The sequence below is a fragment of the Bufo bufo genome, chromosome 2, assembly GCF_905171765.1.
Source record: "Bufo bufo chromosome 2, aBufBuf1.1, whole genome shotgun sequence".
Lineage (NCBI taxonomy): Eukaryota > Metazoa > Chordata > Amphibia > Anura > Bufonidae > Bufo > Bufo bufo.
In genome coordinates, this window is record NC_053390.1 from 718,231,623 (window position 1) to 718,250,744 (window position 19,122).

The following is a 19,122-nucleotide window of genomic DNA, read 5'->3' on the forward strand; positions in this document are numbered from 1 at the left end:
CCTATAATAGTGAGAGGACACGACCACCGGCTCCCTGCACTCAATACAGAGGGAGTCAGGGTCACCTAGAATCAAGCTAACAGGAAAACACAAATAAAGGAATAGATTTATCTGAGGAACCAGCAGTTGCAGCATCTAGCAGTGAGCACAATCCAGGAAGTAGTATAAACTGCAAAGTGAGGCAGTATGAGAGGGGATATAAAGGGAGGCAATCACTGCTAATAGATGACAGCTGGGAGAGGGAGAAAAGATGACAAAACGAAACCAAAACAAAAGAACATCATGCAAGAGGTACTGAAGAACGTCTGTCAGAACTTCTCAGAGATCTGGCGGTGACAGTAGGTTGGGATATTATTGACTCGAGCCATACTAGGGGACGATGGAGGTCGCCCATGTAGACATGTTGCCTTATGTAGGACCTAAGATATGAGATTGAGAAAAGATCTCACGGCTGAGGATTAAGTAGGGTATTCATGGCTTCTAGATCCATCATGTCCCCTGGAGAGCTCATCAACGCTATTAAGGGAGTTAATGAGGACTTTAGCCCCTGTGAAACTAATGCTCTTAATGTAAGGGAAGCCGTGCCTAATATATCTTTTACTGTTAAAAGTGGAGAAGGAAAGGGGATGGAACAATGAGATGTGGAAAGCCACTTCCAAGCCCTAAGGTGGCTTTGATAATTGGGTAGTGGGTTAGCGGGCCAAGTAGGGCGTTTTGATGGCCCAGCAAAAGTGCCCTGGCGGGTTTATTTACTATGTCGAGTTCAATTTCTACTGCGGCGCATTGCAGGTAAGGGCATAGCCAGGATATTGCTCTCAAGAGCAGTATAGCCTTGCCATATAAATCTGGGTTCGGAAGGCCTATGCCCCCAGCTTGTCGAGGCTTTGTGAGGAGGGAGAACGAGAGTCTCGCTTTCTTCCCATTCCAAACAAAGGATCAAATTTTTTTTTGTAATGAAACATAGTAATGATTGTGTATGGGGATGGGAAGAACTTGCTGTAAGTAAGTGAGGCGGGGGAGGACTAGGGATGAAAGCAGGTTCTTGCGACCAAACCAAGACAGTGTGGGGTTGGATTGGGCGAGTTTGTCTATGGCGTCAAATATTGCGGATCTTAATGGGATGTAGTTTAGTGAGAAGAGCTCTGTTATTTTAGGGCTAATTTTAACTCCTAAGTAGGTAATGGTGGGGGAAGACTAGTTGAAGGATGAGTTCTCCATTAATTGTTGCTTGGTGGAAAGGGGGATATCCGAACACAGGACTAGAGATTTGCTGGCATTGATCTTAAAGTCTGAAACTATGCTGTAGAGGTTAAGGTGGGCCTGAATGCAGGGCAGAGAGACTGTCGGGTTCACAGTCATCATCATAACATCATCCGCAAAGGCAATTTTTTGTTCCCTGCCTCCCAAATATAGACCTTCAATCCTTTGATCCCTCCTTATAGTAGACAAAAGTGGTTCAGGGCTAGGATGAATAGGAGTGGAGATAGGGGACAACCTTGGCGAGTTCCATTACTTATGCCAAAAGAAGAGGAAAGATTCCCGTTGACCAGAACCAGGGCCGTTGCTTGTGCATACATGGCAAAGGTGGCTTGCACAAAGGGATCAGGGAGGCCAAACCTCAACAAGACTTGTTTCAGATAAGCCCAGTTAACTCTGTCGAATGTTTTCCCGTGGACAAGATGGCGGAGAAGATTCGCTAGCCTGTTAGCCAACATTTTGGCCAAAAGTTTGAGGTCTATAATTAGGAGAGATATAGGTCTGTAATTGGAGCATTGCTTGGTATCTTTCCCCTTTTTAGGGATGAGCGTGATATGAGCAGTTGTCATGTCTCTAGATAGTGGGACTCCTTGGAGAGAAAGGTTGCAGACTTTAAGAAGGTAAGGGAGGAGGAGTTCATGAAAGGTTTTATAGTATGAGACTGGGAGGCCATCTGGGCCTGGGCTCTTCCCTTGTGGCATTTGGCATAGTGCTTTGGTGAGGTCGACTAGACTGAAGGGGGCTTCCAAATTTATCTTTTGTGCAGAGGAGAGGGAAGGGATATTGGAGGAGTCTAGGAAGGCTGAGATAATGGGAGCCCGTGTTTCTGGGGTTGTGTTGGAGGGGAGGTTGTAGAGGTTTTCATAAAAGGATCGGAATTGAGCAGCAATCTGGGGGGCAGAGAAAACTGGTTTACCTTCGGGTGAGGTTAGCTGGTGTATATAGTTTGCGGCTCTCCTCCCCTTTATCCTGTTCATTAGGAATTTGGTTGCTTTATCGCCATGGGCAAGAAATTTGTGTTGGGAGTTCATATAATATTTGCAGCTTTAGCTTGCAAAAGGGCCTTAAGTTCTGCTCTATGATTCGATAGAGCTTGTAGATGGGAGTCAGTGGGGTTCTTTTTGTGGCAGGACTCAAGTCGTTGAATGTTCTTAAGGGCCTCGTCAATCGCTTTCTCCCTCAACCTTTTTTGGTGTGATCCAATGTTGATAAATTGGCCTCTAATGTAGGGTTTGTGTGCGTCCCACAAGGTGTTGGCAGAGAGATCAGGGTGTTCGTTTAGGGAAAAATATTCCCTAATGTGCTTGGTTAACGAATCAAGCGTGGTTTGGTGTCCCAATAGGGTTTCATTTAGGTCGCCAATTATAGCATGTGTTTGGGGCCATCACTGAGAGGAAAATTGGGGAATGGTCCGAGAGATGCATGGAGCCTATTGAGGCTTCGCTACAGAGGTGTAGGTGTTCTTTAGATGTAAACAGGTAGTCTAGGCGATGATAGGTACCATGCACTGGGGAGTAAAATGTATAATCTAGCGTGTTAGGGTGACATGTCCGCCATACGTCAATTAAATGTAAGTTCCAAAAATTGTCACGTATGACTTTAAGAACCCTCTTTAAGAACCCTCTGATATATTGCACATCTGGGATTAGACGTACATAAGTGACTGTCACATTTAGGCCAGAAATACAGCTTTTTGCTTCCTTGGGTTAAAAAAAACCCCCATCTGTTTCATATAGTGCACATCTGGGATTAGACGTGCATAAGTGAGTGTCACATTTAGGCCAGAAATACAGCTTTTTGCTTACTGGGGGGGGGGGGGGAAGTTTCATATAGTGCACATCTAGGATTAGACGTGCATAAGTGAGTGTCACATTTAGGCCAGAAATAAAGCTTTTTGCTTACTGTGGTGGAAAAAACCATCTGTTTCATATAGTGCACATCTAGGATTAGACGTGCATAAATGACTGTCACATTTAGGCCAGAAATACGGCATTTTGCTTTCTGGGGTGAAAAACCCTGTGATATACTGCACATCTAGGATTAGATGTGCATAAGTGACTGTCACATTTAGGCGAGAAATACAGCTTTTTGCTTACTGGGGTGAAAAAACCCTCTGATATATTGCACATCTGGGATTAGACGTGCATAAGTGACTGTCACATTTAGGCCAGAAATACGGCTTTTTGCTTACTGGGGTGAAAAAACCCTCTGATATACTGCACATCTAGGATTAGACATGCATAAGTGACTGTCACATTTAGGCCAGGAATATGACCTTGAAGGTAGGAATAATGTGTCCTCGTGCCTGGGCTGAAAATACCCTAGAATCCCTGAGATGGTGAAAGGGGAATAGGGGCAGCCTGCTCCTTCAGAACCTGGAGGGGACAGACGACACACAAACAGCCTAGACAGCAAACAACAAAAACAGAAACCAAACTTATCTTATCTGAGCTGGAACAGACAATCCTTCCTTCCTTGCTTCCAAGGCCAGACTGATTTCTATAACCCGCATGGCCCCCTGGGAGTGAAAGTAATTTAAGCCAATGACCCCACCCAGAGCACCTGAAGGGAGGCGGATCTAGCACGACTCCAAAACAAAACAAATGATTAGACACGTGCTGCTAATCTGACAGACCTCCGCACATCATCTGTGCAGGGTATGACAGTACCCCCCCTTCTACGGGTGACCTCCAGACACCACGGACCAACCTTATCCGGGTGGGATCTGTGAAAAGACCTAACCAGTCGGCTGGCACTGACATCCAGCGCCGGAACCCACATTCTCTCCTCAGGGCCGTATCCCCTCCAGTGTACCAGGTACTGAAGGGAACCCCGAAGAACTCTAGAGTCAAGAACCCTGGAGATCTCGAACTCTATATTTTTTCAATAAAGACCTATGGAATACATCATGGACCCTCCAAGTCTGCGGAAGATCCAGCCGAAACGCTACTGGATTGATCACCGCAGATATTTTGTACGGGCCAATAAATCTTGGACTCAGTTTCCAAGATGGCACTCTCAGTTTAATATTTTTAGTGGACAACCACACCAGATCACCCACACACAGGTCCGGACCAGTCACACGTCTCTTGTCAGCCATTCGCTTATACCTCTCAACCATCATCTCCAAATTCACTTGGATCCTCCGCCAGATAGAAGATAAGGCAGAAGAAAATCTCTCCTCCTCTGGCATCCCAGAGGAACTAGTCCCAGAAAAGGTACCAAACTGAGGATGAAAACCATATGCGCCAAGAAATGGCGACTTACCCGTGGACTCCTGCCTACGGTTATTCAAAGCAAACTCTGCTAGGGACAAGAATGAGGACCAGTCTTCCTGATTCTCCGCCACAAAGCACCTCAAGTAGGTCTCCAGGTTTTGATTAGTACGCTCTGTCTGTCCATTCGACTGCGGATGAAAAGCCGAACAGAACGAAAGTTGAATGCCAAGCCGAGAGCAGAACGCCCTCCAAAACCTGGAGACAAACTGCGTGCCCCTATCAGAAACCACATCCGAAGGAATACCATGCAATTTCACGATATTATCAACAGAAATCTGCGCAAGAGTCTTGGCATTAGGCAGACTAGTTAACGATATAAAGTGAGCCATCTTGCTAAAACGGTCAACTACCACCAAAATTACTGTTTTCCCGGAGGAACTCGGCAGATCCGTAATAAAGTCCATAGACAAGTGCGTCCAAGGACGAGACGAAATAGACAAAGGAAGGAGTGAACCAGCCGGTCGAGTATGAGCAACCTTAGATCGTGCACAGGTTTCACAAGCTGCCACGTAATCCTCAATGCTCTTACGAAACCCGGGCCACCAGAACCTCCGGGACACAAGGTCACAGGTGTACTTACCACCAGGATGTCCAGCAAGGACAGTATCATGATGTTCCTTGAATACTAGTTCTTAGTTCTATAGTTCTTTGGGAACAAACAACCTCCCTGGGGACAAGAACCAGGAGCCCCCTCCTAGGCTCCCAACACCTCCATCTCCAATTCGGGGTACAGAGCGGAGACCACCACCCCATCAGCCAAATTCGGAGCAGGATCCTCTGAATCACATCCCCCAGGAAAACTGCGAGACAACGCATCTGCCTTGATGTTTTTAACCCCCGGGCGAAAAGTAACCACAAAATTGAACCTGGTAAAAAACAGTGACCATCTGGCCTGTCTAGGGTTCAGACGCTTGGCAGATTGCAGGTAAGCCAAATTCTTATGATCCGTATATACAGTAACGGGGTGAGACGCCCCCTCCAACCAGTGACGCCATTCCTCAAAGGCCAACTTGATGGCCAGCAACTCTCTATCTCCCACATCATAATTCTTCTCGGCGACCGAGAGCTTCTTGGAAAAAAAAGCACACGGGACCCACTTGCCAGGAGATGAACCCTGCGACAGCACCGCTCCAACCCCCACTTCTGATGCATCAACCTCGACCACGAATGGCTGAGACACATCGGGCTGCACCAGAATGGGAGCAGACGCAAAATACTCCTTAATAGTCGAAAAGGCCTGCAATGCCTCATCCGACCAAACAGAGACGTCAGCGCCCTTCTTTGTCATATCAGTCAGAGGTCTTACAATGGTAGAATAGTTCAAAAAAAAATTTCTATAATAATTAGTAAACCCCAAAAACCACATCAAAGCTTTCTGATTCTCTGGTCGGTCCCATTCCAGAACCGCCCAGACCTTTTCGGGGTCCATACGAAAACCAGAGTCAGAAAGCAGATATCCCAAAAACGGAAGCTCCTGCACAGAAAACACACATTTCTCCAATTTGGCATATAATTTATTCTCCCGAAGGATCGTCAAAACCTGTCTCACATGATCCTGATGGGTCTTCAGATCAGGAGAGTAAATTAAAATGTCATCCAAGTAAACTACCACGAACCTCCCCACCAAATGATGAAAAATTTCATTGACGAATCGCTGAAATACCGCTGGCGCGTTCGTCAACCCAAAAGGCATAACCAGATTCTCAAAATGACCCTCGTGCGTATTGAAGGCCGTTTTCCACTCATCCCCTTCCTTGATTCTGATCAGATTGTAGGCCCCTCTCAAATCCAACTTGGAGAACACCTTGGCACCAACAATATGATCAAAAAGGTCGGAGCTCAAAGGAAGGGGATACGGATCCCGGACCGTAATACGGTTCAATTCCCGGAAATCCAAACAAGGTCTCAGCGATCCATCCTTTTTCTTTACAAAGAATAAATCTACTGCCACCGGAGACTTAGATGGCCTAATATGACCTTTTGCCAAACTCTCGGCGATATACTTCCGCATGACCTCTCTTTCGGGTTGAGAAAGATTGTAAAGCCGAGACTTTGGCAACTTAGCCCCAGGGATGAGATTAACTGGACAATCATAGTCACGATGAGGGGGCAATTCCTGAGCCCAACCCTCCGAAAAGACATCCGCAAAATCTGAAAGATACTGAGGTAGAACCGTAGTGGACACACCAGAGATAGATGTGCCAAGACAATTATCTGAACCAAATTCACTCCAACCAATGATTTGTCTTGCTTGCCAATCTATAATTGGATTATATTTTGTCAACCACGGTAACCCTAAGACTATAGGAGCGGGCAAATCCGTCAGGACAAAACAAAACATAATCTCAACATGTGAATCAACCCACCCTTAACTGAATACCATGTGCAATATGAGTGAGACTCCTTTGAGAAAGAGGGGAAGAATCTATTGCAAACACCGGAATCTCTATTTGTAAAGTGCAAGTACTTAGACCCAGATTTTGAAGAAAAAGAAAGTCAATAAGGTTTACCCCAGCACCACAGTCAATGAATACCTCAACAAAAAAAATTCTTGAGCCTAGCGCCACCATAGCTGGAAGGAGAAAACGAGTATTACAGGGAGCTTGCATACCTGCTTGCTCCACCACTCCATTCACGCTACCAAGAGTCAGGACGGGTTTCTTTTTCTCTTTCTTATCATCATGCGGTTTAACAAAAGGACAAGCAAAAACAAAATGACCACAGTAGTAACATAGTTTATGCAATCTCCTAAAGTCTCTACTACCAGAACGGAAAGATATCTGACCCAGCTGCATGGGTTCCTCCCCTACCCCAGAGCTATATGTAATATCACCCTGGGAAGCAGGTGAGACGAAGCCACTCACAGAAGGGATCCCTTGCGCGGAGGGAGCCTTACACCTCTCTCTGATACGTCTATCTAACCGTACTGCCAAAAACATAGCATTCTCTAAAGTATCCGGGTACTCATGAAAAGGCAGGGCATCTTTCAACCTCTCAGATAACCCTTGACAAAACTGACTACGTAACGCGGGGTCATTCCACTCTGACTCTGTAGCCCATCTCCTAATTCTGCAGTATGTTCACCCTGTAATAAATTACGCAATTTAGATTCCGCCATCGAGACCCAATCTGGGTCATCGTAAATTAATCCCAGGGCTTTGAAAAATTCTTCCACCGACCAGAGGGCCAGAGAACCGGGCGGCAGAGAAAAGGCCCAGGATTGCACGTCCCCTTTAAGCAGAGAAATGATTATACCAACCCTCTGACTTTCATCACCTGACGAAGATGGACGCAGCCGAAAATACAATTTGCATGACTCTTTAAAGCGGATAAAATCATCTGCACCCCCTGTAAATCTCTCAGGAAGAGCGACTTTAGGCTCCCCACAAATTTGACCTGCACCTGATGCCAGAACACTCTGACACCGTGTGACCGAACTACGCAGATCCGCAACCTCTAGGGATAATCCCTGCATGCGGTCAACTAGCGCATCAATTGACGCCATCAAAAAAACGCTGAGTAATGGCAGTCACAGTATGGCGGGTTATAATGTCACGGCGGACTGGATCTCAGATACACAGATAAACCAACAAACAAGTTTCTAGGCGAGAAGCTGGGGAAAAGTCACCTCCTAGCAAATCCCTGACTTCTCTCCCTACACTGCTAAGCCCACATTCAGACCTTGAAGGTAGGAATAATGTGTCCTCGTGCCTGGGCTGAAAATACCCTAGAATCCCTGAGATGGTGAAAGGGGAATAGGGGCAGCCTGCTCCCTCAGAACCTGGAGGGGACAGACGACACACAAACAGCCTAGACAGCAAACAACAAAAACAGAAACCAAACTTATCTTATCTGAGCTGGAACAGACAATCCTTCCTTCCTTGCTTTCAAGGCCAGACTGATTTCTATAACCCGCACGGCCCCCTGGGAGTGAAAGTAATTTAAGCCAATGACCCCACCCAGAGCACCTGAAGGGAGGCGGATCTAGCACGACTCCAAAACAAAACAAATGATTAGACACGTGCTGCTAATCTGACAGACCTCCGCACATCGTCTGAGCAGGGCATGACACACTTATGTTTCCTTATGAGGACATGGGAATACCACCTCAGCACATCTCTGATGATGAACACAGGTGCCAACTGCTTCATCTTTCTGCAGTGTGCAGACCGAAAAGGAGGTCAGGGAGGAAGACTGGGTGGAAGACGATGGAAGGGACGATGAGGTCCTAGACCCCACATGGAATGAAGGTCGTGCCACTGACTTTCAGAGTTTGGAGGAAGAGGCAGTGGTGAGACCGAGCCAACAGCATAGCAAAAGAGGGAGCAGGGTGCAAAAGCAGAGCAGCCATCACCAAAACAGTTCGCCTGCTACTGGCCACTGTCACCAAGGACCGAGCACACCAAAGGCAGCTTCAAGGAGTTCCCTGGCATGGCACTTCTTCCCACAATGTGCTGACGACAAGACCCGAGTGGTTTGCACACTGTGCCATCAGAGCATGAAGCGAAGCATTAACGTTCTGAACCTTAGCACAACCTGCATGACCAGGCATCTACATGCAAGACATGGGCTGCAGTGGAGTAAGCACCTTCAAAACCAAGAAAGGGCTCAGGCCCCTCCTGCTCCCTCTTCTGCTGCTGCCTCGGCCTCTTCCTCCACCTCTGGAGGAATGTTGGCACCTGCCGCCCAGCAAACAGAGGATGTGCCACCAACAACACCACCTCCGTCACCAAGCATCTCCACCATGTCACACGGAAGCGTTCAGCTCTCCATCTCACAAACCTTTGAGAGAAAGCATAAATTCCCATCTAGTTACCCTCGATCCCTGGCCCTGAATGCCAGCATTTCTAAACTACTGGCCTTTGAAATGCTGTCATTCAGGCTGGTGGAGACGGACAGCCTCAAACAGCTCATGTCGTTTGCTGTCTCACAGTACGTCGTTCCCAGCCGCCACTACTTCTCCAGGAGAGCTGTGCCCTCCCTGCACAACCAAGTATCGGATAAAATCAAGTGTGCATTGCGCAACGCCATCTGTGGCAAGGTCCACCTAACCACAGATACGTGGACCAGTAAGCACGGCCAGGGACGCTATATCTCCCTAACTGCACACTGGGTAAATGACAGACCGTAGAACAACAGACCGATGAGTGGTTGCTCCCAGTGAGCCTCAAGCCCGGCCTGGTGGTGTGCGATTATGGGCGAAATCTCGTTGCAGCTCTGGGACTAGCCGGTTTGACGCACATTCCTTGCCTGGCGCATGTGCTGAATTTGGTGTGTGCGCGCTTCCGGCGTTCTCATCCTGCCGCCGCTTGGGTGTCTGCTCGACAGCATAACTTCGGCCTTACCGCTCACCGCCTCATATGCGACGTGCCCACCATGTGGAACTCCACCTTGCACCAGGCTATAGTGGAGTTTCAGTTACAGCACGCACGGGTGAGTCGCACTGTGGAACAGCACCACTTCACCACCAATGACTGGGCCTCCATGCGAGACCTGTGTGGCCTGTTGCGCTGTTTCGAGTACTCCACCAACATGGCCAGTGGCGATGACGCCGTTATCAGCGTTACAATACCACTTCTGTGTCTCCTTGAGAAAACACTTAGGATGATGATGGAAGAGGATGTGGCCCAGGACGAGGAGGAGGAAGAGGGGTCATCTCTAACACTTTCAGGCCAGTCTTTTAGAAGTGGCTCAGAAAGAGGATTTTTGCAACAGCAGAGGCCAGGTACAAATTTGACCAGCCAGGGCCCACTACTGGAGGACGAGGAGGATTAGGAGGATGGGGATGAAGCATGTTCACAGCGGGGTGGCATCCAACACAGCTCGGGCCCATCACTGGTGCGTGGCTGGGGGGATACGGAGGACGCAGACGATACGCCTCCCACAGAGGACAGCTTGTCCTTACCTCTGGGCAGCCTGGCACACATGAGCGACTACATGCTGCAGTGCCTGCGCAACGACAGCAGAGTTGCCCATATTTTAACGTGTGCTGACTACTGGTTGGCCACCCTGCTGGATCCCCGTTACAAAGACAATGTGCCGTCCTTAATTCCCTCACTGGAGCGTGATAGGAAGATGCGCGACTACAGGCGCACGCTGGTAGAGGCGCTCCTGAGAGCATTCCCGACTGATGCCGGGGGACAAGTTGAAGCACAAGGCGAAGGCAGGGGAGGAGGAAGAGGTCGCCAACGCAGCTGTGTCAGCGCCAACACCTCAGACGGCAGGGTTAGCATGGCCGACATGTGGAAAAGCTTTGTCACCTCACCGCAACAACCGGCCCCAACTGCTGATATGGAGCGTGTTAGCAGGAGGCAGCATTTGAACAACATGGTGGAACAGTACCTGTTCTTCCCCATTCAACTTCTGGGTCTCCAAATTGTCCACATGGCCAGAGCTTGCCCTGAATGCCTTGGAGGTGCTGGCCTGCACTGCAGCCAGTGTACTCTCTGAACGTGTATTTAGCACGGCAGGAGGCGTCATTACAGACAGACGCAGTCGCCTGTCCACAGCCAACGTGGACAAGCTCACGTTCATTAAAATGAACCAGGCTTGGATCCCTCAGGACTTGTCTGTACGTTGTACAGAATAGACAGTTCTAACAGCCTCAACCATCCATCCTTGTACTCAAGTGCACTTATTCCTTTTTTTTCTTTTTATATGTCCCAATATTTTGGGGGATACCCCTATGTAAAAATGCAAAATAACACATATCTGTGTTGGCTACCTATTCTACCTTCGCCGCCGCTTCCACCTAGACTGCCACGTGAGCCTACACGGCCACATCCACCCATTCACCGCCTCCTCAACCTCTTCCTCCTACATCATTCCTAATTTTTTTTTTTTAAGGTCTTTTTTTTTTTATATCAACATTTGTTTGCAGAGCATTTGCCATGCTCTTAAGCACATTTTGCTGCCTTTTGCAGCCCTCTAGCTGTTTCTAGGGCTATTTTAGAGCCATTTTAGTGGCCAAAAGTTTGGGTCCCCATTGACTTCAATGGGGTTCGGGTTCGGGGTCAAGTTTGGGTCAAGTTCGGGTCCCGAACTCAAACTTTTTTTTCAAGTTCGGCCGAACCTGCCGAACCCGAACATCCAGGTGTTCGCTCAACTCTAGACCTAACCACTACCTCAGTGATTGACAACTGTGTCTCATCCTCTTTCTCTACCTCTTGAGACAGTAATTGCCATTGAGTTATTGGCAACTGTGTCTCATCATTATCCACCTCATTAAATGGTAATTTCCGTTCCCCACCGTCATCTTCTTCTGATTGTGGATGCTCAAGAGTTTGGGAATCAGGGCACAAGATCTGTCCCTCTTCAATCCTGCTTTGCAAGAGGGCCAAATGAAAGAATGGTGCTGAAAAAAGTTCCTCGGAATATCAGAGAGTGGGATCACTTGTTTGCCCAGACTCTCCATGGTGGGAGGAAGGAGGATCAGGGTGAGGATTGGGTTGAGCAGACTCTTGGCTACTGAGCCTGGACTTGGTGGAAGACTGGGTGGTGCTTAACCGACTGGAAACATTATCTGCTGCAATCCAACCAGTGGCGTAGCGTGTGTTGCCAGCACCCGGAGTATGGCGCCCCCTAACTTTTGTGCATGCGCCTTTTTATAGAATGACGCCCCACAGGCATACCAAGACCAATATTACCACTAATACTATAAAAGAGACATATACCGCAATTTATTGCAGGATTTTATAAAATACAGGGTTCCATATGGCTTTACATACCATACATAATGGACACTGATATCCAGTTTCATCTTGGTCTGTTCCCATGAGTCCAGAACACAGCTCTACACAATCCCTGATCCATAGAAAGCTTCTGTGCTTAGATTCCTACTGCCAGTTACTGTCATGGCACTGCTGTACTGTGCAACATCCTGATAACAGATAAACTCTGATCTGCCGCTGAATTGGTTTGTAGTAAAACAAGAAGTAAAACAAGAAGCAGGCCAGAACCTACAAAAAACAAAAGCATACTTGAAATCTAGTAGACAACATTATAGCTAATGTTCAGTCAATTCTAAATCCAAGTAAATCCACTTACCTCATGGCACTGCTGTACTGTGCAACATCCTGATAACAGATAAACTCTTAACTGCCGCTGAATTGGTTTGTAGTAAAACAAGAAGTAAAACAAGAAGCAGGCCAGAACCTACAAAAAACAAAAGCATACTTGAAATCTAGTAGACAACATTATAGCTAATGTTCAGTCAATTCTAAATCCAAGTAAATCCACTTACCTCAATTTAAAATCGCCTGCTTTTGATTTTTGCAAATTTTTCAATTACGGTTTCAAACTCTATTTTGAAATCTCGCTCGATTGAAAGCATTTCTAGGTTAGTCAGTCTTTCCTGGCTCATTGTAGATCTTAGATATGTTCTGATTAATTTCAGTTTGGAGAAACTTCTTTCACAACTGGCAGTTGAAACAGTGATGGTTAAAAATATTCTTAATGCAACAACAAAGTTAGTCAAACTCTCCTGCAGCTTCCACTTGTACACCCATCGAAGCAAATCTAAAGCTGTCCAGTTAGCAGGCTGCTCATCGGTGTTGACTTCCTTATACAAGACAATGTGCTTCCGAAGGCGATTTATTTCATTGAACATAACTGCAGCATTCAACTCTGTGTACTTAGCACATGTGTGCTCAATTTGTTCAATGATAAAATCATCTTTTTCAATATCTAGCAAAGTCTGGATATGCAGGAAAGCAAATCTCTGGTGAACCATATTCATCTGTGTTGAGCGTTTTGTGATTTCTGCTTTAAGACGATCAATTGCTTCTAGTTGTTCTCTTCTTGTTTCTTGTATTAAGGTCAAGCCAGCATCACAACTTAGCTCACCAGGCATCTTTTTACGTCTTCCAACTCTTCTCTCTGTAGAAATGTTGTACATTTGACATATTTGAAGAGCTTTCTCAGTTGCCTCTAACACTACACTGTCTCGTTTTTCCTGGCAAAATAAAACCAGTGCTTTCAGCTTTTGCACACATTGATCAAGGGCAAGTCCTTTTTGCTGCAGGTAGAGCTGAGCATCATTCACTTCGTTTAATACTGGACTCCAAAAATGCAAGAATGAAAAAAAAGGATAAGTCATAATGCAAACTAATAGACTTCCTGCATCCCCTTTGGTTTCAAAGTTTTCTCCTGGCCTGTCTCGCAGCATTTCCAAAGCATCTATTATTTTATCAGTGTGTTTAGCAAGTACACATACAGCTTCATGCTTTGAACTCCATCTTGTGTCACATGATCGCTTTAAGTTAATTGGTACATGTTCCTTAAGAACATCCCATCTATGGGTGGAGCTTGAGAAGAAAGTATATAATTTTTCTACAGTGCTAAAGAAAGTTATAGACTTTGTTCCAACACCAACTGAATGCACACCGGCAAGATTGAGCGAGTGATTGTTACATGGCACAAACACTGCTTTGGGATTGATATCCAAAATGCGCTTCTGGACTCCAGTAATGTGTCCAGCCATAGTTGCTGCGTTGTCGTATCCTTGGCCATAGCAGTGCTCCAGCTTAAGGCCATCTGTCGTTAACTTGTCACAAATGTGTTTTGTAATAATATCTGCTGATTTCCCAGATAACTGAATAAAATCAATGAATGATTCGAGAACGTTGACTTCAGTATCTTCAATGTGAACATATCGAATCACTTGAGACATTTGGTCAGTGTGAGAAATATCTGGAGTGCTATCAAACATGATAGCAAAATACTTGGCCTTTGTGATTTTTTGCAAGATGGCTGTTCTAACATGATCACCAAGCAAGCTGATGAACTCATTCTGGCTCTGTGGAGAGAGGTAGGATACAGAGTACCCATGTGCCTGCTGAACTTTGTGAAGGTGCTGATTGGCAACTGGGTCATATTTTGCTAGTAGCTTGAAAGTTTCTAGGAAATTTCCACACTTATCATCACTGCTTATATTTTCAGAATGACCACGTAAGGGTAAGGATTGCCTTGCTAGATATAGCACACAGTCAAGTATTCTCACTAGGATTGCCCTCCACTTTTCAAATGACCTCTGTTGTACAAGCTGGGCAGCAGCATCAATAGTTTCTTGTTTTTGTAGCCGCATTTCAAATTCTTTCCACATTGTAAATGCACGAAGGTGGTAAAAACTACGCTCATGTTCTAGCAACCTGGGGTTTAGTTTTCTCCATGCTTTAAATCCATTAGACTTTCCAAATGAACTTTTCCCTTTGGCCTTCTGGAAAAGCATACAAGGAAAGCAATATGCAGCACATTTCATAGGTGAAAACACTAACCATGTCCTTAACATAGTCTCGCCATTCTCCAAATTCATGTGGAACCATTCCTTAGAAAAAGACCTGCCATCACTATCTTTTGGAAACAATGCATCCTTATTCTGTAGTTCCACTGTTCCTCTCTTGACAAGTTCAGTTTTCAAAGTTTCATCCACAGTATCTGGCCAATAGCCAATATCGGTGAAGACTTTGAGGTCAATTCTTTCTAGTATAATATTTGGCTGAGCAGAAATACACTGCTCAAAAAAATAAAGGGAACACAAAAATAACACATCCTAGATCTGAATTAATTAAATATTCTTCTGAAATACTTTGTTCTTTACATAGTTGAATGAGCTGACAACAAAATCACACAAAAATAAAAAAAATAGAAATAACATTTTTCAACCCATGGAGGTCTGGATTTGGAGTCACACTCAAAATTAAAGTGGAAAAACACACTACAGGCTGATCCAACTTTGATGTCATGTCCTTAAAACAAGTCAAAATGAGGCTCAGTAGTGTGTGTGGCCTCCACGTGCCTGTATGACCTCCCTACAACGCCTGTGCATGCTCCTGATGAGGTGGCGGACGGTCTCCTGAGGGATCTCCTTTCAGACCTGGACTAAAGCATCTTCCAACTCCTGGACAGTCTGTGGTGCAATGTGACGTTGGTGGATAGAGCGAGACATGATGTCCTAGATGTGCTCAATTGGATTCAGGTCTGGGGAACGGGCGGGCCAGTCCATAGCATCAATGCCTTCGTCTTGCAGGAACTGCTGACACACTCCAGCCACATGAGGTCTAGCATTGTCTTGCATTAGGAGGAACCCAGGGCCAACCGCACCAGCATATGGTCTCACAAGGGGTCTGAGGATCTCATCTTGGTACCTAATGGCAGTCAGGCTACCTCTGGCGAGCACATGGAGGGCTGTGCGGCCCTCCAAAGAAATGCCACCCCACACCATTACTGACCCAATGCCAAACCGGTCATGCTGGAGGATGTTGCAGGCAGCAGAACGTTCTCCACGGCGTCTCAAGACTCTATCACGTCTGTCACATGTGCTCAGTGTGAACCTGCTTTCATCTGTGAAGAGCACAGGGCGCCAGTGGCGAATTTGCCAATCTTGGTGTTCTCTGGCAAATGCCAAACGTCCTGCACGGTGTTGGTCTCTAAGCACAACCCACACCTATGGATGTCGGGCCCTCATATCACCCTCATGGAGTCTGTTTCTGACCGTTTGAGCAGACACATGCACATTTGTGGCCTGCCGGAGGTCATTTTGCAGGGCTCTGGCAGTGCTCCTCCTGTTCCTCCTTGCACAAAGGCGGAGGTAGCGGTCCTGCTGCTGGGTTGTTGCCCTCCTACAGCCTCCTCCACGTCTCCTGATGTACTGGCCTGTCTCCTGGTAGCGCCTCCATGCTCTGGACACTACGCTGACAGACACAGCAAACCTTCTTGCCACAGCTCGCATTGATGTGCCATCCTGGATAAGCTGCACTACCTGAGCCACTTGTGTGGGTTGTAGACTCCGTCTCATGCTACCACTAGAGTGAAAGCACCGCCAGCATTCAAAAGTGACCAAAACATCAGCCAGGAAGCATAGGAACTGAGAATTGGTCTGTGGTCACCACCTGCAGAACCATTCCTTTATTGGGGGTTTCTTGCTAATTGCCTATAATTTCCACCTGTTGTCTATCCCATTTGCACAACAGCATGTGAAATTGATTGTCACTCAGTGTTGCTTCCTAAGTGGACAGTTTTATTTCACAGAAGTGTGATTGACTTGGAGTTACATTGTGTTGTTTAAGTGTTCCCTTTATTTTTTTGAGCAGTGTATTTGGCTGAGCAGAAGTAGGAGCATCTTCACACAAAGCTGTCTCTTCTGTTTCTAAAGTAACAATAGGAATGTCCACAGGCACTTGTTCCTGTTCGTGAGGCTCTTGTGATGATACTGGTGATGGTGATCCTAATGTACTTACAGCTGTGTTCACAAGAAGCCTGTCAAGGCTTCCAGCTATTTTAGCTTGCTGCTTCTGCTCTATCTTTCTCCTCTTTCTGCCTTGTGCACCTGATTCTTTTTTGTTTGGCATAATAGCTAACAGCAAAGGTGTAGTCTTCTGCCCCAAAAAAATAAAATAATTCTAACTAAAATATTTATTTACGGTCACTCATTGGGCCACCATACACATGACAATATCATGGTTAGACATGTGTGTCCATGCATTCACTTACCTTGTGTCTTTGTGATGATGTTGAGAAGGTCCTTGTTTCTCCTGGTAGGGTATAGTTTAAGCTGGGTAAGGAGTTTTTCCTTATAGTTGACCGCGTTGGTCTCCAAATGGCAAGAGCTGGAATGACACAGGAAGGCATCTTATAAATTCAGCCACACTCACTATCCACCAAGCATTAGTGTCCATGCATTCACTTACCTTGTGTCTTTGTGATGATGTTTGAGAAGGTCCTTGTTTCTCCTGGTAGGGTATAGTTAAGCTGGGTAAGGAGTTTTTCCTTATAGTTGACCGCGTTGGTCTCCAAATAGCAAGAGCTGGAATGACACAGGAAGGCATCTTTACAAATTCAGCCACACTCACTATCCACCAAGCATGGTGTCCATCCTAAAAAACAAGTACCAGCAAACAGCAGCTGCCTGGACCCCATGTAGACTGACCCAATGGCAGTCACAGGCAGAGCTGCACACAGACTTGACATCTCCCTCCACAGAAACCAGGAGCCCTCTCACAAGTTGCATTTTTTTTAAGACCATCACACATCTGTTTTAAGACCAATGGTAGTCTATGGGGTTATTCACATGGCAGTTTTTTGACTGTGAAAAACAGACGTAAAAAAATAGAACATGTTCTATCTTGTCCGTTTTTAAATGATAGACTGCCCCATATAATTGAATGGATCCAAAGGAATCAGTGAAATAAACGTCCATTAAAAATGTTCATTTTTAGGCTACTTTCACACTTGCGGCAGTGTGATCCGCCGGATCCGCCGCTGACTGAAAGCATTTGTGAGACTCATCCGGATGCGGATCCGTCTCACAAATGCATTGCAAGGACGGATCCGTCTCTCCGCTTGTCATGCGGACAGACGGATCCGTCTTGTACATTTTTTCACATTTATACCGGTCTGCACATGCGCAGGCCGGAAGGATGGATCCGGCATTCCGGTATTCTCAATGCCGGATGTGGCGCTAATACACTCCTATGGGAAAAAATGCCGGATCCGGCATTCAGGCAAGTCTTCAGTTTTTTTTCGACGGAGAGAAAACCGTAGTATGCTGCAGTTTTCTCTTTTGCCAGATCAGTCAAAACGACTGAACTGAAGACATCCTGATGCAAAACTGAACGGATTACTCTCCATTCAGAATGCATGGAGATATACCTGATCAGTTCTTTTCGGTATAGAGCCCCTGTGACGGAACTCTATGCCGGAAAAGAAAAACGCAAGTGTTAAAGAACCCTTAACTGACTTTTTTCTCACAGTCGTGTGCATATAGCCTTAGTCCCCTGGCTAGGTGGCCACACAAACAGGGCAGAGGGCATCACCAAGGTGAGGTACATGGCTCCTGCATCCAAGCAAGGCTGGAGACATACCACCCCTAAACTCAGTCACAAAGGTCTATAAAGTGCACCTAGTGACCACACACACCCAGACCAAGACCATTAAACCCCATCAGAATTAAACAGGGAGGGGAGCCCGCATGAATACTGAGTGAAAGCAGAGGCTGCAGTACTGGATGTTGCTCCTAGCAACCAGCATTCCGGCGATTGAACAGCCTGACGTATCTGTCCCACCGCTAGTTTACACGTGACGTGCCTCTGGACTGACCCTCCATAACCATTGACTATAATGGGGGTGGTGGCTGAGTTCCGGCGGCAGTACGGCAGCGCACAGTAAGGGGCTGCCAGAACTCCCACCACCGCCCCATTATAGTCAATGGGGATGGATCGTCAGTCCGGGGCACATGTAAATCACCGGCAGGATCCGACAGCCTGCCTGCCGCTAATGAGAAATTAGCCTAAAACTTGGTCAGCGACTGCAGAGATACTTGTCTGGACATGAGGTGAAATGAAGAGGAAGCTGAACAGCAGGTATGCAGTGAAGTGCCATGAGAGCCAGGCAGGCCAAGCAGGTGGCAGTCAGGGTGCTGGTGAAGGGTGACCAGAGACAGTACTGACTCTAGGATGCCATCTTCTGCCCATCTCTGCTGTCCATACCAGCCCAGCCCCAGCGTAGGCCTGGTATAGAGATGGGCAGATGGTATCCCAGAGGCAGTACTGTCTCAGTGCCTCTCTATCGTTATCCTGCCACATCAGAACCA

At 46.6% G+C, this 19,122-nt stretch overlaps 1 protein-coding gene across 1 annotated transcript; it reads right to left on the reverse strand.

Annotated features, from left to right (window-relative positions):
• Positions 1-12,127: 12,127 nt before the first annotated feature.
• On the reverse strand, positions 12,128-17,397 carry LOC120991017 (zinc finger MYM-type protein 1-like). Its single transcript, XM_040419905.1, has 7 exons — positions 17,384-17,397; positions 17,222-17,337; positions 17,025-17,140; positions 16,640-16,909; positions 12,778-15,045; positions 12,582-12,689; positions 12,128-12,493 (listed from the first exon to the last, which is right to left on the reverse strand). The coding sequence occupies exons 1-5, from the start codon at positions 17,395-17,397 to the stop codon at positions 12,784-12,786; spliced, it is 2,778 nt and encodes a 925-aa protein (XP_040275839.1). The 3' UTR covers positions 12,128-12,493; positions 12,582-12,689; positions 12,778-12,783.
• Between the last annotated feature and the right edge of the window lie 1,725 nt (positions 17,398-19,122).

Coding starts and splice junctions, on each gene's coding strand:
- LOC120991017 (XM_040419905.1), bottom strand. Junction 17,141..17,221: donor CATCATCACAAAGACACAAG/GTAAGTGAATGC, acceptor GTGTCATTCCAG/CTCTTGCCATTTGGAGACCA. Junction 15,046..16,639: donor GTGAAGATGCTCCTACTTCT/GCTCAGCCAAAT, acceptor TTTTTTGAGCAG/TGTATTTCTGCTCAGCCAAA.